The sequence below is a fragment of the Crassostrea angulata genome, chromosome 5 (genome assembly GCF_025612915.1).
Source record: "Crassostrea angulata isolate pt1a10 chromosome 5, ASM2561291v2, whole genome shotgun sequence".
Classification (NCBI taxonomy): Eukaryota; Metazoa; Mollusca; class Bivalvia; order Ostreida; family Ostreidae; genus Magallana; species Magallana angulata.
In genome coordinates, this window is record NC_069115.1 from 61,472,845 (window position 1) to 61,494,527 (window position 21,683).

A 21,683-nucleotide genomic window follows, 5' to 3' on the forward strand; every position below is an offset into this window, starting at 1 on the left:
CTTAGGGTTGAACCAAAAGTAATGTCACACTATGCACCGCGTTTCACACTGGCGATGTATTATATAAAATGATACATCAAAATTTTCCTTATCAAAATTCTAATTTGAAGTAAAATTTTGATTATATTTCGTTCAACACTTAATTAACAAGATATTGATGCTTATAGCATGATATTATCTTCAGAAATATTTATCATAATGCATTAAATTTTTTGATCTGAATTGAAATAGTTAAATAACTCAAAGCACAAGTTTGTATCACTTTACGCGGATTTTTCACGATTTTATCGCATCTGTGACTTTACTTTTGGATCAACCCTCGTACATGCAGTTTCATAAAAATTGTTATATAACATTTCGCTTAAGGTAATGTCTGGTAAATGTTAAGGTAACGAACCCTTTTTTATAATGACTTCATATACTTTTGTTACTTATTTTTGACATCCTCAATACAAATTACCGTTAATATGAATCAATAATTAATTCAATACAAAATCGAAATTCTGCTGGTATGAGTCTTTTAATGGTGAGATGTAGTGAAAATATATTATACATGTACATATGGCCACAAGACCTAACTGTGTGAAAACTTTTTCAAGTGTCAAGTGGTATCTAATTAAATACTTTAAAAGAGTAACTGAATTAAAGAGATGCTTTGTACAAGGAAAACCAGGCACCATGCAGTATAGAATTATATATTTCACCTCAGTTTCATTTTTACTATGACAGAGGTACAGACTGTATCACCCATTGTCATTATTCATTTTGTAAAAAAAATTATTCATTTTTAAAAAAAAAACTAACATGTCTACATTGCATTAAAGATTTTTTACGTCATACATTGCCTAAAAATAGAATAGCTGTATAAAAATTCTGAGACGTTACAGCATGTACAGCTAATAAATTACAGTTATTTTTAGGAGCATGGAATCGCTAACACGTTCAGCATGGGGTTCGGTAAAAGTAAACCATCCTATCTAAATATAGTCAACATCAGAATTTAAAAGCCATGAATTAAAGTCTTTGCAACTAGACATGCATGTAGTCACAGCTTCTTTAACAGTGACACGTGATATAATACCATCAAAACGTTATATGTGAAGGCATTAGATACAACAATTCTTTTCTCATTAGAACATAGGTTTTAGCATAAAGAAAGTTAGAGATGGTTGTTAGTGGTTGAAAACTGTATTAAAAGTCATTTTTTACACGCAGAAAATATAGTTCTTCGTTCTCTTTGAAAGTATTATAACTTAAAAAGGAGTCACTAAAAACTACCATTGTTCAATGAACCCTTTGCTTTTAATGACAGTTTTAGTGATTACTAGTATATATTTATACAAATGTATAGGAACATTTTCCAGAAGGACAAACGATTCAAGTTCTACCCATTATTTTAGTTGGTTTGTTTCATTTTCAAAGAGAGTTTGAATCTACTAAATATCAATAAGAGTAAAAAATACACATTTATTGATATGTTTATTTTAAAACAAAACAACTAAAATCGTAAGACAAAAAGATAATCATTCCCCAATCAATATATTGCATAAAATTGCGTTTGAGTGTGTGAGTGTGTTGGAAGGGGGGGGGACGCCTCAGATCATCATCTAGCAACAAACGTATGATACAGGTCTATGGAACCAAATCCTTTTAATGTTCTGCAATCAGGTGCATGAATTAACGACATATACTGTTACAATTCATAAAAGAAATGATCTTTAACTATATCTATATAATGAAACGTAAGTCCAATGCCCCGCAACCCCCCCCCCCCCCCCCCCCCCCCAGAAAGGAACATTTTAATTCAAACTGAGGACATGTTAATCAATACAGAATTCGAATCGAATAGAAGTCTAGTCAAGGATTCAACACCTTCTTTCAGTCCCGCTGAACCACCGACCGGAATACTGGCCATCCTCTGGACTGATGATATCACAGTGGGATATTGCCTCGTTCTCAAATAGGACATTAGAATCAATTAACAGTATGAATACTGCGTCTGTATCATACCGAGAGTTGACATCTATTATTATGAGCTTTATATATATTTCATAAGGACGAAAATGTGCATTCCTACTGGTGCAAAAATTGAAATTAGTATAAATCATTATGATAACAATGCACGATAGCAAGTTTAATTATAACCGATGTTAAATTTAGAGCACCTGTTACAACACCTGTACTTGGAAACCATAAAGCCACGCCTTCCTAAATATGGATCACATGAAGCTTATAGCAAGTACTTTAAAACAGTCAACAGACAAAAGATACTCCGAGTTTCCGTGCTTAGTACATTACAGTGTCACTAGGTGAAGTTAGGACAGTGTGGTACTTAATTACTCTCTTCACACTGTGTCTCTCTGACATGACCTCAACTGATGACAAATTTAATACTGATGCTGTCAGTGGTGATAGAACATTAAAAACAAATTTATTTTTTCGCCGACAGAAATTATTTTGTTTAAAATGCTGCTATATTATGAAGAAAATTGAAAAGGTGTTATTTAATATTTAGCACATTCTGTCGTTTACAGAGTTATCTCACTTTGAATACTGTTTTTACATTGACGTACGCGCCACTGATTGACAGATGACCCCAGATATTATAGAAATACAAAAGACAAGATGAGATAACCTATAACACAGCCAAAATAGCGTATCCCTTGACCAAGACAGACAGCCCCACCCCACAAAAATATTTCAAAATGAACATTCTAATTCGTACTGAAAACTGCGGGGCGGAACTTTACAATGTGTGGTCTTTCCTTCTATCCGCCAGTAAAATAAAGTGTAATTTTTAAGCCAAAATAAAATAGACCGTTAAAATAATACTTCTATTATAGGACTTCTCATTAAGCATTTGACAGCTTATACTTTTGCGATGCGCCATCGATGTCAAAATGGGAACCATGATGAGTCTCATTTTTGAATCGAACCAGTGAAGCAATCGATTAATTATCTGTGTATATCAAGCATCGCGTCTGTATCATACTGAGAATTAAGATATTTTATGACGAGCGTTATTATTTTGATAATGACAGAAATGTGCATTCCAACCGGCGCAAGAAACTGGTACGGGATAGTACTGGACTAAGTATAGAACTATTTTAACAAGAGCTTGGACTTTGGGTAGTTGGTGTCAAACGTCAAACTGCAATGTGACGTAGGCCTGTCTATTTCATTGTAGACCACTCAGCCATTGCTCTTTGAAATTAACACGATTTGTCTGGCTTTTGAGCTAAGACAACTCAATCGGTGTCATTTTTAACTTGTTTTGACGCAAGAAATAGATAGTTACGTCCTACTGAAAGTCCAAGGCCTGGTTAAAATGGTTCTAAATTATAACTATGCATGATACATGCTTAGAGCAGAAAATAACCAATGTTAATTTTAGAGCACCTGTTCTACACACGTGCACCTGTTTAAGAAAACCATAAAGCCACACCTTTCTAAATATAGGCTTCATGAAGTTTATAAAAGTCTACAGACAGAAGATACTTCGAGTTTCCATGATTAATACATTATAGTGTCACTAGGTGAAGTGAGTACAACGTGGTATATACTTAATTTAAACCTTAATTTATGCTGTATCTCTGTTATATTCCGCGGATGATGATGTTATTTTAATGTTGGTAGTGGCAAAACATTAATTTTTTTGCCGACAGAAATTACTTTGGTTAGATATGCAATACATGTATGTACATGTACATACACAGGCAGTAATCCATTTTACATCAAAGAAATTCTGCTAAGTCCGAGAATTTTTAAAACCATCTTGTACCGTTCAGGGGTCCGTGAAAGCAGGAGCCAAACCAGTTATCCATCCTATAGATGTATGTACATGTTTCAGCTATATGATCTGCAATAACTCTGCAGTATTGCATCATGGGAATTTAACTGCTCTAGTTCATGATTATGTCAAAAGTTTCCTGAAAAAAGTTGTTCGCTTTTCTATTTTTTAAGAAAACCTTTTTCTTTTACTTGAAAAACATTGCATTTTTAAAATTATGAATGAGTTATTTTTTGGAGAGCTTTAGATACACAAATTGACGGCTGCCCAGTTCTTTTTAGTTTACTAACTAAATGATATTTAAAGTGGAACTACATGTATAAATACCCAAAGAGGTGTTCATGTAATATCAGTAATCAATATACAGTGTATCAGCAATTAAGATTCCCAAAAAGTTTTATGTATTTTAAGGAAGGGTGTATATTTAAGGTCATTATAACGGTGCCAATTGTAAGAACATGTACATATACAGTATAATATTATTATTTAGTCATCTGATAGAAACAACACAGTCTTTACTAGTTTTCTTCATTTCACCAATATCATAAAACATACTCAACACAACCTGTCGTTTACTCGGTTATCTTACTTTGCATGTAATTTTTTTCACTGATTTGTTTTTTCCCGAAGGTCTCGACTGAGAGAAATGACCTCATAGATTATAGAAGAGTCTATTTACGATAAAAGACAACACGGGATGACCTCTAACACATCAAAACACCGTGTCCCTACGGTCCAAGACAGACGTCTGACTGAGAGAAGTCACCCTGCCAGATGTATTTATCAATGAACAAACAAACACGATGACCATGAACTCGCTGTACAAAGAAAGTATTGTTTTTCTGTTTGTAAAATTAAGTAAAAGACAAACAGAATAGATAGCTCGAGAGGTGCGAAAACCCAACACAGAAAAACAACTTCACGGCCAATGAGATAAAAGTCAGGTGTGGAAAAGATGATACTATGTAAATAATTGCGACATGAAATTACGGTTTAATATTCAAAACATTTTATAATTATCACAAAGTGTTATCATTTGATATAGATATTAAGATACAATGGGCATTGCTTTCACTTCTATCTTGCCTTACTTTCAAACAGTTCCAAAATGTAATTATACGTTTATAAATAGATTAGCTGATCTTTTCCATCCACTATATATTGTCAAATTTCCATCAAGATTTCATATTTGTGTCTAACATCTTTTAAGATATTTACTACAATTCTCGATTTTTATTCTTTAAGCATATTAATGTTAACATCTACAATACAAATTTATATAACTACTCATAGTTGAAAAATGGTGGACTTTTTTAAGTAGGCTGTGGGAAAACGGATCCGCAATATCCATACTTTGTCCATCTTTATGCTATTTGATTATTAATGACATTGTGCTCGAGTCTATTAATTTTGAAACTTTAATGACATTCATTTTAAATTTATTTGAGATATTTTAGTTAGCTTAGACGTGGGCATAGAGTGATACCAAAATTTCATTGACGTCATTAAATCTAAAAAATAAAAACAGGTTGAAGAATTGTAATGGCATAAAAAAAGTGCTTAATACTTTTCAACATGTGTTTTTAATGCCAGTGCATGCTTTCCCGTAATTTAGCAAAACTTCGCTTCGTTATTATAATCTTATATTTAGACATTATAAGTGTACGAGACACTATTATTTTATGTTTCGCGTGTTTTAAATTCATCTTTATGGTTGTATGTATACACGTTTTGCCATATATATTCTCTTAAGGTTTTATTCATTTCATTTTTACATTTTCAATCCTGTTTCTACTTTCTACTTTATTTTTCTGACAAGCTTATGGACTTGAATTCTAATAAGAACCATGTATCACATTCTACGTAAGTGCATTGTGAGTAGTGTCATGTTGTAAATTTTGTATTTACACCCACCCAGTAAATTCAAAATTACAACATGACAGTAGATTTGAACACAAATAAAAAAAAATCTGTGTAGCGAGGGATGATTTCATTTTTCAAAAGGATTCCTATAGATTTGACTAGCTTATATTGTGAAGTAGTATAATTTTATTTGGATGTACTGTTTTTTTTGGGAGGTGGGGGGGGGGTTGTTGTTGGGGGTGGGGGAGTACATAGCACGATGAACGTAATTGCATGTAAAATTTGTCTATGAAATGCACTTTGTTAATTAAGGTTCGTTTATTCCAACTATAGGTATTTGCATTGACATCCAAAAAATGGCTGAAATTTCTCCAACCCCGTACAAAAAACAAAGAATTATCGGAAATCATCAAATAATCAGTCGATTTATATCGATGAATGAATGCTTCGTATACATTTGTAAATAAAAATAATTATCAATCTTGAATTCTTATGTTTTCTTGCATTCTTTTCAATTTAACGATTTTTTTTTAAAACTTCCAATCAGGCAAATATACTGTGATATGTAAGCCAACCTTTCACAGATATGGAATCAAACTTTTTCTAATAAAAATCAAAGTATAAACCTAGATTTATATAAAAAAAACCAGTCAAGTATGATTTATGCATGATTCTGAAATTTATACAATCAATGTACACGCTTTCCCTGGCGTCAATATTTTTACAGTACATTCTTTTTCAATCAATAGTTTAATAAGAACAATATCAAATGAACTGTTTTCATTTACTCCATGTCTGAAAGCTATCGATCTTCTTCCCAATGCATCAAACTGATTAATTTTGTAATAAAAGTAAGTATATCGGATTTATAAATAGAGACGCTTATCAAATCGGTAGGCTTTACAGTATATTAGAACATGTGTTATGAAACATTAACTGTATTCGATTTGATATTGGCGATCATATTTCGATCAACAACCAATGCTTTTTGAACATAAATTATATAAATCTAATATATTTTTACTGCGCAAAATAAAGTTAACATGTATCTATACAGGTGTATCAATTTGTGTGCGTGATCTATCATTCCTTCCTTCCGAAATTACATTTTTTAAGATAGGTGATTCCGCAATGAAATGTTAAATCCAATAGATACTATTTCTATGATTTATATTTGATTAAAAAAAATTATAGGGAATAATCAATCAGTTTTTCTCAATTTAAAATAACTGCTAATATTTTGTAAAATATTCTTCCGATTTGGTGGAAAAAATTAAAGGTAATTTTTCAAAAATATTGCAAATATTACAAAATATTGTTCACCTGTCTTGCTTTCTTTACGTCAATCACCTTTAAACTGTACTGTAATTTTTAAGACATTTTTTCATTAATTATCAATTTTAACCCAGTTAAATGAATTTTAAATTTCCTGTTTTGTACGGTCCGAACGGATATCATGCGACCTTTACTTAGAGAGGAATTCAGAAAACTTTCTTAAAAACATGATATTAATTTATCTGTATGGAGTAGCCTGACGGCCGGTACCTGTTCGGAATATAAACCGCAGACCACAGGTAATCAAAGACAACATTCCTCGTCCCTTCTAATCAGTCCCTAAACCCACCTATCGTAATCGGCCAACTGTTAACAGCAGAAAAGAATTTCAACATTTGGAAGAAAAATGTGACCATTTCATGAATGAAATAGAACTGTTTCGGCCAAATAAGCAATTTACTGCAATAAGCATGGCCTCCTGATAAAAACGTTTTTCTTTGTTGACTTTTATCATTGCTTTTAGCTTGTCAGATAATGGTCTGGAATTTGATTCAGTGCGGAATCGACTTGGATCACTAGACTGTATTTAATGCTCATTTGTTGCCGTTTGTAAGTTTGTTTTTCTGATAAGTAGGTCGTACCAATGATTTAAAAGTCATTAAAGAATGTTAATTACGTTACTGTGATAACTTTCAGAACTAAGCATTCATTCAGAAAGCTTCAATCAAACTAGACAGTCGGTTCCTATTGCATTACGACGTAATCGTGCAGTGATTTCAAAATCTTGAACATTTCTTTGTTTGTTAATGTGAAATATTCATATTTTTATAAAATTCGTTTCTTGAAACATAATATCGAGCAGTTTATTAACTTATGACAGCTAATTGAAAGAAATACATCCTTTTTCCTGTATCTAATTAAAAAGTAAAACAATCGAAGTTTATTTGTACAACAAGGTCATCACTTTTCCCCATAATAAGTGTCAATCAAGCTACATCCGGAAATTTTCCTCCAAGATATCAGTTACAATTATTGAAAGGAAAATCAAAATTACGATATAAATAAAACCCAAACAGCTAAAAACGGATCAGGTTTCAGCTCACGTCATCTGTTTAAGGAGAATCGCTCTGCTATTTTTGTAACCATGACCCGGGTCGGAATGTCAGTAACTGTTACACATCATTACATGAAAGCTTGGTGCCATCCTCAGTTAGCATTAGATTATCTATATCAGGTACCATGTATAGAAATACGTTTGTTCCAATATATAGGTTGAAAAAAATATATGCAGACAAAGAAACAACAGTTTAACGCAGTTGTAACACAATGTAATCGCGACCTCCAAAGTAAAACAATCATTTTCATTATCTGGTTTTTTTCTTTTTAATTGCTCGTCTTTGAGGAGAATATTGTCTTTCAACAGGTAAACACGTTTTGCCTCTTGATTTCGCCGAGACATTTAGTAGATTCTGGTGGTGAGAGACGTTTGATCTGGAATACGTAAATAACCTCCTACAAGACGGCTTTCTCTATGTGTGGTATTCCGTTGAGTTTTTAGCCTCTTTTATTGCCATTTCGGAAGACCGAATGCCAAACTCTGTTGAATCATAATATAAATGTTTGCAAAAAATGAATAAAAAAGTTGTTAAGCCTTAAACTGTCATTCTGAGATAAAAGAGAAAAAACGACTTCTTTTTTTCAAAAATTGAAACAAATTAAACTCTAGTTTTGCGTATTTTTTGGCTTAATTGAAAATTTTGTGAATTTGTATGGAGGGTAAATAGATTTTTTGTACCCACCACGAATTATATATCATAAAAACGTTCGTCCAAGTCTGATATATATTACAATAGACCGAGGAATAGATAAAATTTTAGGATTGATTCTTCTTAGGTAATGAAATGGACCACAACAATGCACCTGTATCTACCTTAACCCCCAGTGTCACTGCATTACAATGCAGGTGACAATGTCAATATACCTCCAGAGAGATACCTCCAGGATCGAAACAGATAGGCCAAAGTTATAACGATCAATCGACTTTCCAACATCAAACGGTTTTGAATGGCGGTCGTCATTCTTAACTACTCTCCAATACACAGTTCATATAGCTGAAAGTTACTCTAAAAAAACCAATTTCACTGTTTACAAGATCCCCTACAGAAGACCAAAAGAATAGACCAAACATATTTCAAGTCAAACATTATCATTGTTGTATTCAAAAGGCATAAAATGCGGTTCTAACCTGCACGAAAAAATCAATTAGGAACAGTGCAATCTTCAAACAATCTTACAGAACAGGTATCTATTGTGCTCAATCCTCCGGTCACTATGACGTCCTGGTCAAAATATAACAACGTTTTTTTCTCTTTCATAAAGCTGAATGACCGAATTTTATTATCACAAAATGTACTTCCCCCCACACACAAACACACAGACAAACACTACCATTCCCCCAAACACACAAACACACGGACCGATCCGTGAGTACAACCTTGTACTTTACATGCATATTCAATGCTCTGACCGTCTTTGAACTGTCAAACATTGCATTCCATTCTTGATGTATGTACACTGTACTAAGATGGCACTAATAGTCTGTACTTTTCGTGTTATTCAGCGCCATTGTTGTTGGTACTTGGCATTAAGTTTTAACTCTGTTGACCTCAGCTGTCAAACTGTATAAGACATTTGCATAAGAAACCAAACAGGGAAGTGAAAATTTAGTAAGATGGTCATTTTTTTAATTATGAAGAAAATTGTAAATCAAAACAATACAATGCAATATTAAGATGTTCTTTCCCTATTGAAAGACAATTTTTTTTATAGAAAACATTGCACACAGAAAAAAAAAGACAATTATTCATTCCGTTTTAAAACTTCTGACAGTAACAGTCGCATTTACTTTTCTTTGCGGTCCGATAAAAACAAATAAGAGATTAAATTTTTTAATTAGCGAACATCAGAACATTAAATAATCATTAACGATGAAAGACATAAAATTTGGTCAATGTCAGAGATGGCATAGCTCACATGTCTTGTTTCGTTTATTTAACATAATAGATGAAATTAGAATTGTGAAATATTAGGGGGAATTAATAAACAACGTTTCATAATCATTACTACAACAATCACGTTGAAATCAGATCAAAAACACATTATAGTACAATAATATCTACTTGTTAGTGTAATTGACACTTGACAGTCCATTATTCTTTAAACGCAGCTCGGACGTAGATGTATCAAGCGCCTCTTAGCTCTAGTTACATTTATTTATAAACAAAAATATATATTCGGCGCCACAGTTTTCAAAAAAGCTAATTTTAATAAAGTCGACCTTTTGTTCTCTGCAATAAAAGCCTGCAAACAATGGTAACTGGGTTAAATGAATATCAAGGAATAGTAGGAATAACAACTTTGTACCTTTTATGCTAATTCCATAATTTTGCATGGAAATGAATTCTAATGCAGTGTTCCTAAGACCTTTCTTTAACATACCAATTTATTAACTGATAAAATAGACACGTAGTCCAATGGCTTGGACATGCTAAAGAAAAATATTTCACTTACATTAAAATATCAAAAACATCGGTTAATTCTATATTAATGCCGGATGTGAGCTCCTGTATATGACTAGCTGTAGATACTAAACCAGGCCTCAGGATCATGAAGCAGTTTCAGACCTCAACCAAAATTTCAGCCCGTCATAGAATGATTGTTCATCATAGTATGACAACTGAAATTTGTAATTAACAACTTTATATCCAGGCATTTTTTAAAGCATTCAATTTTATCAGTGTTTTCAATCAAGAGACATTGAGACAGTGTACAATTTTTGTCTTAGGTCTAAAATGCTTTATGACCCTCAAGGAAGATATATCGACATTTATCATTGTTCAGGATGCTTTTAAATTATAAATGTTGGTGGTTTTGGAATAGATTCGATAAACAGCTGTGGAACTATTTTCAGCTTCTCCGCAGAAACCCAATTACACAATATTAGCGTATCTGTCTAACCTTTTAAAATAGTTGTACCATATTTGTTATTTAAAACATTTTATTTCACCTTTCAATTCAGTTTTTATGATGGCAATTAGTGAAATTAATGTCTGTCCGAGCGCAGAGTAGGTAATTATCACCAAGATGTTGTAAAAGAAGTCTAGTAGATAAATGAAAATGAGAAGAATAAATAAGCATACTTAAATAACGAGGAAATGCTTCACACAACATTTCTAAGAAAACAAAAATTCCCACATTGGTGGCTATTTGAAATTCAGATCCACAATTTACATGTTTTAATTGCTAAACCTTAGTTAAATACTATGATATTATCCTTAATATATCCTTAAATGTCTTGTTATTTCATCACTTTGATATAGATCAAGCTACTGCTATCATGGCAAAAAAAAAACCCAAAGCAAAACGAAACAAAAACAAAACCTTCTTCAGTTATGGAGATTCAAGTCAGTGCCCATTTTTTCCTTTTGAATTTATATTATATTCATATCATTCTCTTTATGGCGCCAGAACTTGAGAGAAAAAAATAATACAAGTTGCAAAACCTGTTTGGTAATTAATCTAGAAATAAAGATTATACAATTTCCTCTCACGCCAGTCCCAATTAGCCCGTGCATTTTCCCATGCACTGTTTTATTTGTTGAGAGTGCATCTTCCCACAGGTCTGCACGAAGTCTTGAGACTCTGTTTTTTTGGCTGCAATATGTCGGCCAGGTTAGAAAGACTTACAATGAGAAAGATCATAATGAGACGAAATGGTTGAAAATGCACTCTCAGAATACGAGTTGATTCTCTAATCTACAGAAGACTATCAAAAAGTCGTCTTCTATGCACTTAAGATGGGAGTACAGTTTCATAACAGACGACTGTGCCATTTTGCGATCCCCAAGTAAACAGTCAGAAGTACTTTAACATAGAATCACCTTAATGCGCACACAATTTTAACTATGCTGGTTCAAACATCTTTCAAATTGTTTGCAAAATAGATAACAAGCAGCTTAGTGATAATCTTATGGAAATTACGTATTTTAGATAAATTTTTTATCACATAACTTTAATGTCTGCAAAAACAAGGAAATATGTATTTTATCACTCGATTTGTAGACAAATACACAAAGCGATGTTGTTTGAATCCATCAAGATTCAAAGACATGGAGATTTTTGAAATAAGATATTTTTTTAACAAATAAACAGAGATGACTGATAAGATATTGATGTCTCGATGTGCACAGATCAACAATAAGCGCGCACCATTCCACAGAATTCCTGTGTCTGCCGATACGACTAGTACACATACAACAGTACATTGTAACCCAACCACCGACTCTGTTGATCGAGCATTCACAAAAAACAAGTGTTAAATCCACCTAGTAAACAAATTGCTTTAATTGCTATTGTGTATTATTATCTTTGTTTATGATTGTCTTAATGAGATGGGCATGCACTGTTATGCTTTAAAGAATGGTCACACTTTAAGGTTAATGTGGGGATCGGTAATGTCAGCGATCATAAACAGTACATGAGCTTTGTGCTTTGAAGTTCTAATTAATGTTTTTATTCAAAATTAATTGAAGCCAGAGTAGGATAAGCGATTTTTGCAAAACGTCTCAAATTACATTACCGCAAATATGATTTTATTTTCATAAAAAAACACCATCGTAATAATGCTTTAAGTTATCTCACTACTTTAATATGATTTGTACTTCGATAAAGCATAAATTTCCGCTATTTATGCAAATTAATTCATTTCATACCTCAAATGACAACACGGCTGTACATACAAATACAAAATTTCTACATTTTATGTTTTTATGTTCAGCAAATCTAGTACCATCAGTTATAACTGAATTAACTTCATTGGCCGATACTGTTCTGGTTGGTCTACTTTCTACACAGGTACTATTTTCACCGAACCATCTCCTCTGTAGTAGGTATACTATCAAAGTCACATTCCAGGCGTATAATGGTGTATTTAGCATAAAATATTCAACCGTTGATGAATGATTATTAGCCAATTCTTCCTGATTATCTATTCAATGACAGAATGGTTAGGTTTCTGATAGCATTTTATAATGTATAACGATGTTTACTATTCGTGACAGTGATGGGTTTTTTTCATTACTTTCGTGAGTTTTATTATAATATTGTTCTCGCCGAAACTATTGGTGAAGAAAAGTATACGGCTTGTCCATATTCATATACTTTTCATACATGAACTGTCAAAATATAACTGTTTGAAATTGAGAACAGGAAACAATGTTTTTGGAGATACACAATTTGCCGAGATAAATGTAAGCCTCCTTCAATAGTTGACCACATGTGGAATAAATAGCAACAGTAAAGAAGCCAGAGAAAGAATATGAAATACAATACATCGAATAATAAGATGATGTATCATGTTAGGTCCTATGGTTTTACATTAAGACCATAAGAGCACGATTTTTCTTGAAAATGACATGCAGTTTGATAAATTATTTAAAATACAAAATTTATAAGTCATATGTGTCTCAGAATTTATTACCAACATGAAATGACCTTTCATTGTTCCCACAACTGGCCTCCAGAAATGCTAAAACCCTTCAAAATGTTTAAGTACCATCGAGTTCACCATTTAAGTCATTTCTAGTGGTGTCATGAGACAATTTAAGCTATCAAAGGGGAAACTTCTTTTCAACGTTTTATGGACTAAAAAATCTGTTCCTTTCAATACAGAATAATTATGCGTGCTGTGTCTTTAATGTGAATACAGCAAACACACAGCAAATACAGCAGAGAAAATAATGCACACGTTCATCAAATTGAAAAACCATGATAAATCATTTAAAAAAAAAAAGTGAACCACGGAAGCTATCTGTTCTAGTTATAATTCATTCACCGTTGCCCATGACAAATTGTTTTAAAGTAACATAGGCAATTTCTTCTCTTTGTTAAATACTAAGTAAATGTATATAATTATCGTCGATAGATTTTGCAGATAGACAAAATCTATTTGTAAAAGGTAAATTTTATCTACCTTTCAAAGTTTCTGTAAAGATTGAACAGGTTAGGTCCTTTATTTCCTTAGCGAAACATCAACTTCTAAATAGAATTGAATTTCAGCTCAGCAATTAAAGCTACAAAGTGACGCCATGACAGGAAAGAAGTACTCTTTAAACGAAAATCTCAATGGGTCTTCTTCTTATCCGCTTTTGTAGTTGCGCAAATTCCTTGTAATTCAATACCACAAATACGAAAGCAAACAATCTTACTAAGATAAATTATAAATCAAACATGGAATCATTTTTTGGGATTTTATTACTTTTAACAAACCAATAAAAAAAATCAACAATTGTATAAAAATATCGACAGAATCGATTTCATCTTCTGACTAACAAATACTGTACATCATACAATAGTCAATGGAATGGTACATGTACGTTGTTTTCACGAACGAAACGTTCAGTCCATGTTAACATCTCGGTAAGTTCACCTTAATGTACGCATTCTCTCGGCAAGCTGTGTTACATAAGCGGTGCATGTACAGCTTTTCGTGCCATTAGAGCAGCTGCCTTCACTAGGAGACAGATTAAACTGTGATATATGAGACAGGGGCACTTCAGTTTCACCTTCTGCATTAGCGACACTACGCGGACGGCTCATCAACTACTAATTACAGCGCTTACTATTTCCTCCTTCGGATGCAGAAGAGTTCTGCAGCGATTTTTTGCGTCACCAGACGGCGCCAGCAATGAGATCGTCAATCTCCGGTGCTGTACGCACTGTCTAAAGATTCCTGAGAGTATTTCCACAATTTGATGTTCTTCATTAGAATCCCATGGTATTTTTTCTCGTCAAGGCCATCGTGTTCCTCTGGCAGAGGCCTCATGAAGTAAAGAGACGTTTTCCTGACAGAGCGGCGGTTAGAGACAGCCAATGGTGGGGAGGTGGTGAACGATTCACTGTCACTATCATTATAGTCAGACCCAGCTAGATCTTCGTAGCTACTGTCGATCTCTGAAAAAAAGCAAAATTTTCCAGTTTTATTGATTTGTTAAAAAAATATTTTGATAATTCAGTTGATTAAAAAGAGTGCATTGATTCTTATGTATCAAAATGACACAGAAAAGAAGCTCACCTTCCATGCTAGAGTTTAAGGAGCTGCTGTGGGTCTGCACAGGTTCGCTGTTGTGTCTTGTGAGTACTTTTCTGGTGGTGCAGGCACTGTCTGAGCATCGTCTGTTTTGGTACGTGTCTGGGTGAGCTTTGTTGATGACGCTGAAGCTGGCGCTTCTGTGGACAGGAAACGCTGGTCGTCTGCTACTGGACATGGAGCTGATGGTTGTGTTAATAGCAATCAACTGCTTCATCAACTGGACATCTTGACTCCGCATATCCATCTGCAAAAAAGTCAAAAGTGTTCAATGAAAACTACTGCATGAAAGCGTTTTGTAAAAAGACATTCGCATAAATTGCAAAACAAATAAAAACACGACAGGTAAACGAATATTTGAGGTCGTACCAAGTCAGCTTTCAACGAAGCCAGAGCCAGACTGATCCTTTCTTCTGAGGAAGCCATATCCATTAAATGAAAATCGGAGCACAACAGAATATCTTAGAAATAGTTCCAGTGGTAATTGTGACAAATATGAAAACTCTTATAAGTGTCAGACCTCGCTACCTTCTGCCTTTATAGATCTAAGCGCCTGTGTTGACACAGCGTTTGGCGAATGAAATGTCTGTGACGAGGTTTCCACGCCTCCCGTCCTATCTGATATAACAGTTAATAAGTTGTCTTGTGATATATACGGAAGATTAAAGATAAGACGGGAATGTATCAGATCGTCACCGCGCAATGGAAATTAGTTCATGACAACTATACGCTAACTGAAATGATAATTAATCTAGCTATAACAATTGCGAGTGGGATATGTATTCAAGCAGTGTCTCTTTTGAAGATACGTCGTATTTGATATTATCGTTTGATATTGTTTTAATTTGATTATCAAATTTTAATCAATTGATAATTTTTGGAAAAGTATTATTTAAATATATAAAATCATAATTACAAAATCAAAAATGTATTTAAAACAAAGGAACAAGAAACAATAGTCTTAGAATTGCCAGCTAATTCTAATCAAATACAAATGTAAACTGTAGTCTAAGAAAGCGAGAATCAGTTTGGCCGGTTTAAATGATAAACTACATTTATTTACATTAAATATTTCACTGTAAAGAATTATTTGCTTACTATCTTGCTTACTTACTTTTTGTCTATAGCTACGTACTTTCTTGCTAAATGTAATTATGCCCTGATTTAACTATCACATTCACAGATCATTGTATTCTAAAAAAATATTATTTTATTGTACATTAATTTTCCAATTAACGATTTTCTAGTTAGAAATTAGAAAATGAATGAAAAAAGTGATATACAATTGTGAATGATCATTTAGATTTCAATTTCGTAATTTATTAAAAGATCATTATGCCCTTCAGTAACACGTTTCACCGTGACAAAGCTAAAATGTTCTCTCAAAGGCAGCAAGCACACCCAGTGATATATCAGTGGCCACTGAATGCTCCAATACTCTTCATACAAAAACTCACTCACTTCCTAATCCATGGTAATACACACGTCCTGTACTGTAATAAAATGCGTTATCATTGTTAAAATCCTAATTAGGTTGATTGATCAGTAATTAAGTCAGTTGACATGCTGCAGGCCTTACTTTAGTTCAACAGCAGTTAAACAGTGTCTTCACAGTTATCGCGCCTGAAATGTCTCACAGACAATGACCGATATATGAAATATTATGTTCAAATATTTTATGGCCTTAAAAGAATAAAGAAAGGATTTATTTATTCATTTCATAGTTCAATAACTGATTGATGGCAAATACTGTCAGAATAAAAATAAATTTAAGAAAAGTCAAACCTATAGTTATTGTTTGCGTACAACCGACATTGAGATATTTCGCTCCGGAATACTAATCGAAAGCTGTTCATCATTAAATGATCTTAACTTTATTCAAACCTATATTTCATTAAAGACTTACATAAGTTTCAGCATAGGCGAAAGTTTAAATGCAAAGATTGAACTTGATATTACTGCGAATTCGAATTCAAACTTAACAGAATATGTTGAAATTTTCAAAATGACCAATGTTACCACTGTCCAACTTATGTACCTCCTCTGAATAAAAGCCAAAATAAAATTTTTGTGGAAACCGTAACTTAAAAACAAACCAGTAATTAATATTTCAGCGAATCGAAGTATCATTCTCTTTAAATACAGGGACTGTCTTCTAAAGCACATTTATTTAGAAGAATAAATCTAAAATCACTACGAGTTTCAGAATCATTGTACATGTAAATACCGAATACGGCGTTGTAACATTATTTTTATGTTTCATACATTATAGATTATTTATCACTATCTATAAAAAAAAAACGCCCCCAAAAATATGTATATAAAAAACCCCGCATGTGATATCTCACATTTTGTCCTTTAAAATCGTCTAACAGACAAAATAAAAATGCTATTTCTTTTAAAATTACACCATTAGATTTGTTGGTTCAAAACAGAAAAGAGGGCAGTGACGAACAACGAGATAGTAGTACAAAGATTTTTAGATTTGAGACAAAACTCTTTTATTGTGTTATTTACAAGGTTTTTTATGGCGACGTTACTATAAATAGAAGAGTGCATAATAATTAATTTATTTTAATAAATGTGAATGAAGCATACCCCTTGACAATTAATGCGGCGTTTACAACAATTTAATTGATTTCATGTATGACAAAGGAAATGCCCACACATTACGGTCAAAATTATACATATTTGTCAGTAAAAATCATTAATTGGTGTAGCATTTACTGAATGAATGAAAGAATATGATACTTTGTTAAATGGCCCAAAGGAAGTCATAATTTCTAGAATTAAAAGAAAGTGGTATGATGACGAAATTAATTGATGTGCATTGCTTATTATGAAAAGTACAGAGAAAAGAGGTTAAAGAATATGGCCCATTGTGATTCATCATATACAAACCAGGTCTCTGTGATGTGTCTTCATCTCGACAATCATTGCTGTTACATTTGTAATAAACTATTGTATGGATTAATGTAAGAGACATTCTCTCCATCGTGTACATACGAAAAAAAAACCCCGGATACGGACAGGTGAAAGCGGAATAAAATTAGATAAAGACATAATGGCGAATGAGCAAACCGAAAAAAGCCTTTGTTTCATAATACTGAGTAGTATGCAAGAAGTAGTCTTATCTATTCTTACAAAAATGACAAGCAAATATATATTTGCCGACTAGCCCAAAATGCATACAGGGGAGCCGGAAGTTTATTTTAAGCTGAACAATACAAAATTTTATCATGTACATATAATGTAATATAAAAAATCACTGCCTCACCCTTTTTAACAAATATTTGAACCTTTCATCGACGACGTGACCGGCCAGAAAAAACCAGAAATAAAAAACTATTAAATAGAAAAATCTCTGGAAACCTGTGTCCCAAACCATGTCAAAGTCGCAAATGCGAGCCGTCTCGAGGGTAGTGCAGGGACTTTGCAACAACATATGAACATGTTTTAAGCTTCTAAATTATAGTTTGATAAAAAATCTTTTAAAAAAATCATTGATGAAAATTTGATGCGTCTTTGTCAGGAGACGGGCTAGAACTGATTTCTCGTGCTAATCGAACACCAATCATACTCTCGTCACCACGTGACTCGTAGGGATACAATTTTCTACTCGAATCAACAAGACAATTATTTTCCGCTAATCTCCGTACCGCGGAAAATATTAATTACCAACCAAGTGTCTTACATTTTCTTATAGAGTTTATTACATACAATGTTTATATCTACTATATCAGGTTTAAATATTAAGTTATGACTTGAAAAAAGATTGAAGAGAGAGAGAGAGAGAGAGAGAGAGAGAGAGAGAGAGAGAGAGAGGCCTAGGTATCATTATGAATAAGTCCTTGAGAAGGACACATCTACACCAAGAATGTAAATGTTGGTGTGCAAATACACGAATTTTCACCAAGTGTATCCATCGATGAAATTAAGTAATCTTGTGAACTATGAAATAATCCATTCCACCAATAAAAAATCAACAAGAAATTTAAAAAAGTTTTATTTTTAAAAATCCAATTCCATCATAATTATAAACATACTCATGGAAAATGACTTTTCATAATCAGACAATAGATATCGCCAAAAGGTAAAAATAAGCAAGAAATATAAAGAATTTTAGAGGAGAAAATAACTAGAGAAAAATTTAAACGTGTACATGTAAACATTGTACATAAAGACTGATATCAAAATCATACGCCCCCTTCCGTATCAAAACAGTTTTGTGTAGTTATTTTTTTTAAATTAAACATTAGATAAAACCACCCCCGTTCCCTTACCGCCCAACCCTTACTTCAGAAATATGAAAGTAAAATTGTATTTTACTATATTCGAAGAAAATCGTAATTACGAAATAGGCCTCGAACGAGAAAATCATGTTAAGACTGTAGACATAATTTGAATAATCCTTTTTAAAAATTATAAACCTTTCATTTATAGAACCAAATAAATACAACCATGTATTTTAAATAAAAAGATAATATTTTCCATCAAAAGTTTAGTTTTAAAGATGTTGCATGAACTTTTAAAATTTAACTGTAGCCTTTTCTTTGCCTAAAAAAAATGATTTTTTTTTTAATTTCCAAAAAGGCTTTAAGAGATTGTTAAAAATACTTTTAATATTCACAAGTCAAAATTTGTTTTTAAAGACAGATTAAGCAAAAAAGAGCCGAACGGGTATACGTCAGAAAACAGTTGAACAGCTATCGAAAATATTTTTCTTTTAGTTTGTTTCTTTTTTTAACCATAGAAATTTAAAACCCACTATATTGTATAACCAACCCAGTTTCCTACCCCTCCTTCCCCACCCCTTCCCAGAACAAAATTGCACAATAAATAAATATTGCATCGATCCGTCACTGGCAGACTTCGTTGTATATTACACGTATCTTACGTTACAACTAGCAAAGAAAAAAGACTTTACTATGGTAGAAATAGACATGAAACAAACAAAAATACTTTGACGGACACACAAACACATGTAAAGTACTCTTCACAACTGAGAATTAACTGCTGTGAGCCAGCGCTGGCCTTCTGTCATTCGCCTTCATTACGAAACCCAACTTTCATCAATGAAAGGCAATGAGAGAAAACTCAGACACAAGAAACGATGACATGACAGACACGAGTCCGATGAAGACGATTCTCTTAATCCGGCGTGAATTCCTCCAAACTGACTTGTCGAGAAAAGGTGTTCTTTTGCATCTGTTTGGGTAGAAAAACACAACCTTCGTCGGTTGAGGTAATTGTTGATCGGGCAGAAGGATCTGTTTATTCGGACAAGACCTCGGATTCCGATCCCGAGCTTGATTCGTCGGACTGGGAGTATTTCCACAGTTTGATGTTGGTCAGGAGTGTGATCTCGTCCTTCCTGCTGAACGTCTGGTCTTCGTCCTCGATTTCCGCCAGGGTGGGTTTGCGGGAAATTTTACGTGTCATCCTCCTTGCACGAGACTTGTCGCTCTTCTTTTTGGACAGTCTCTGGATGGAGTCATTGATGCTCAATAACTGCTTCATCAGACTGATATCTTGTGTTCTGATTTCCCTCTGAAAAAAGAGAATTGTTTGAAAAATATTTCTACTTTAATCTTCTGAAGAATTCTTGCATCAAAACGCAAGCAACGTCTTTCAGCTATATAATTCGAAAATTGCAAAATTTTGAAACTTCCTTACCAACTCAGTCTGCAGTGTGGCAAATGCAGCGTTAACTCTGTCAGTAGCGGAGATAAATTCCATTGTCAATGTTATTGTTAGAGGAACAGAATTCCTTGTCGTTTGACTCTTTTGGTTGTATCGCGGGTTCTAAAGATTGTTTCTACGATCCCACAACTTTATAGATGTTATTGGGCAAACCCTTAATCTGATAAGATGTCCCTACCACTTAAAAGTCCAATACACAATGTACAGCCCAGTCTCTTAAGTAACGAACAATGGACTTAAAATTCTTTTTTCACCGTAAGGTTATTCTTTCTAGGCGCTTAAAGTACGCGTTGAAAGGCTCTTTTTTGTTGTTATCTCATAAAGCGCAGCTTTACTGTTTTTGGACAAAACACTGTTTACAAGTTGTTGACAAGAGGGTCTGACTGACATGTAACAGTTTTGAAGGCAAAATACTGATTCTGAAAAGATTAGATGCAGCTGATCGAATACAATCATCTCCAATCAGTGATTGTCTGATAATCTTTGGTCTACGAAACGGCAACATATACATTATTCCTTACGACCTTCTGTCTGCAACCTTCTTTAAACGTTGCAAGTTTTTGATGTTGCATTTTGTATTTATGATTGTAATTTTCAATCTGATTACATTCCGATATTTTGTGAATGGAGGCCATCAAGCTTGTTTCTTGGTGTTTTCAGTATATGGACCACAAATCTACATAATAGAGCATACATAATATAATTATACAAGTAGTACTCATGTACGATGAAATTTCAGTTTATAATTAGAAATGTTACACGTACATGTAGTTCAGTAACGGTCATTTCAGTTTATGAAATAATGATCGATTGAAGAAGATTTACACCATAGTTCAATATCGATCATTTCAGTTCAAGAAACAATGATTGATTCAAACTATAATTATATAACCTTTAGAAAATTAA

The 21,683-nt window shown here is 33.1% G+C and overlaps 2 protein-coding genes across 2 annotated transcripts; both read right to left on the bottom strand.

Moving 5' to 3' along the window:
• Positions 1-14,229: 14,229 nt before the first annotated feature.
• LOC128184546 (uncharacterized) lies at positions 14,230-15,589 on the bottom strand. The gene is made up of 3 exons (XM_052854080.1): positions 15,444-15,589; positions 15,060-15,321; positions 14,230-14,938 (listed from the first exon to the last, which is right to left on the bottom strand). Exons 1-3 carry the CDS (start codon positions 15,504-15,506, stop codon positions 14,682-14,684), a joined length of 582 nt encoding a protein of 193 aa, XP_052710040.1. The 5' UTR covers positions 15,507-15,589; the 3' UTR covers positions 14,230-14,681.
• A 3,473-nt stretch (positions 15,590-19,062) lies between these two features.
• On the bottom strand, positions 19,063-20,908 carry LOC128186129 (uncharacterized). Its single transcript, XM_052855862.1, has 2 exons — positions 20,751-20,908; positions 19,063-20,624 (listed from the first exon to the last, which is right to left on the bottom strand). Exons 1-2 carry the CDS (start codon positions 20,811-20,813, stop codon positions 20,349-20,351), a joined length of 339 nt encoding a protein of 112 aa, XP_052711822.1. The 5' UTR covers positions 20,814-20,908; the 3' UTR covers positions 19,063-20,348.
• Between the last annotated feature and the right edge of the window lie 775 nt (positions 20,909-21,683).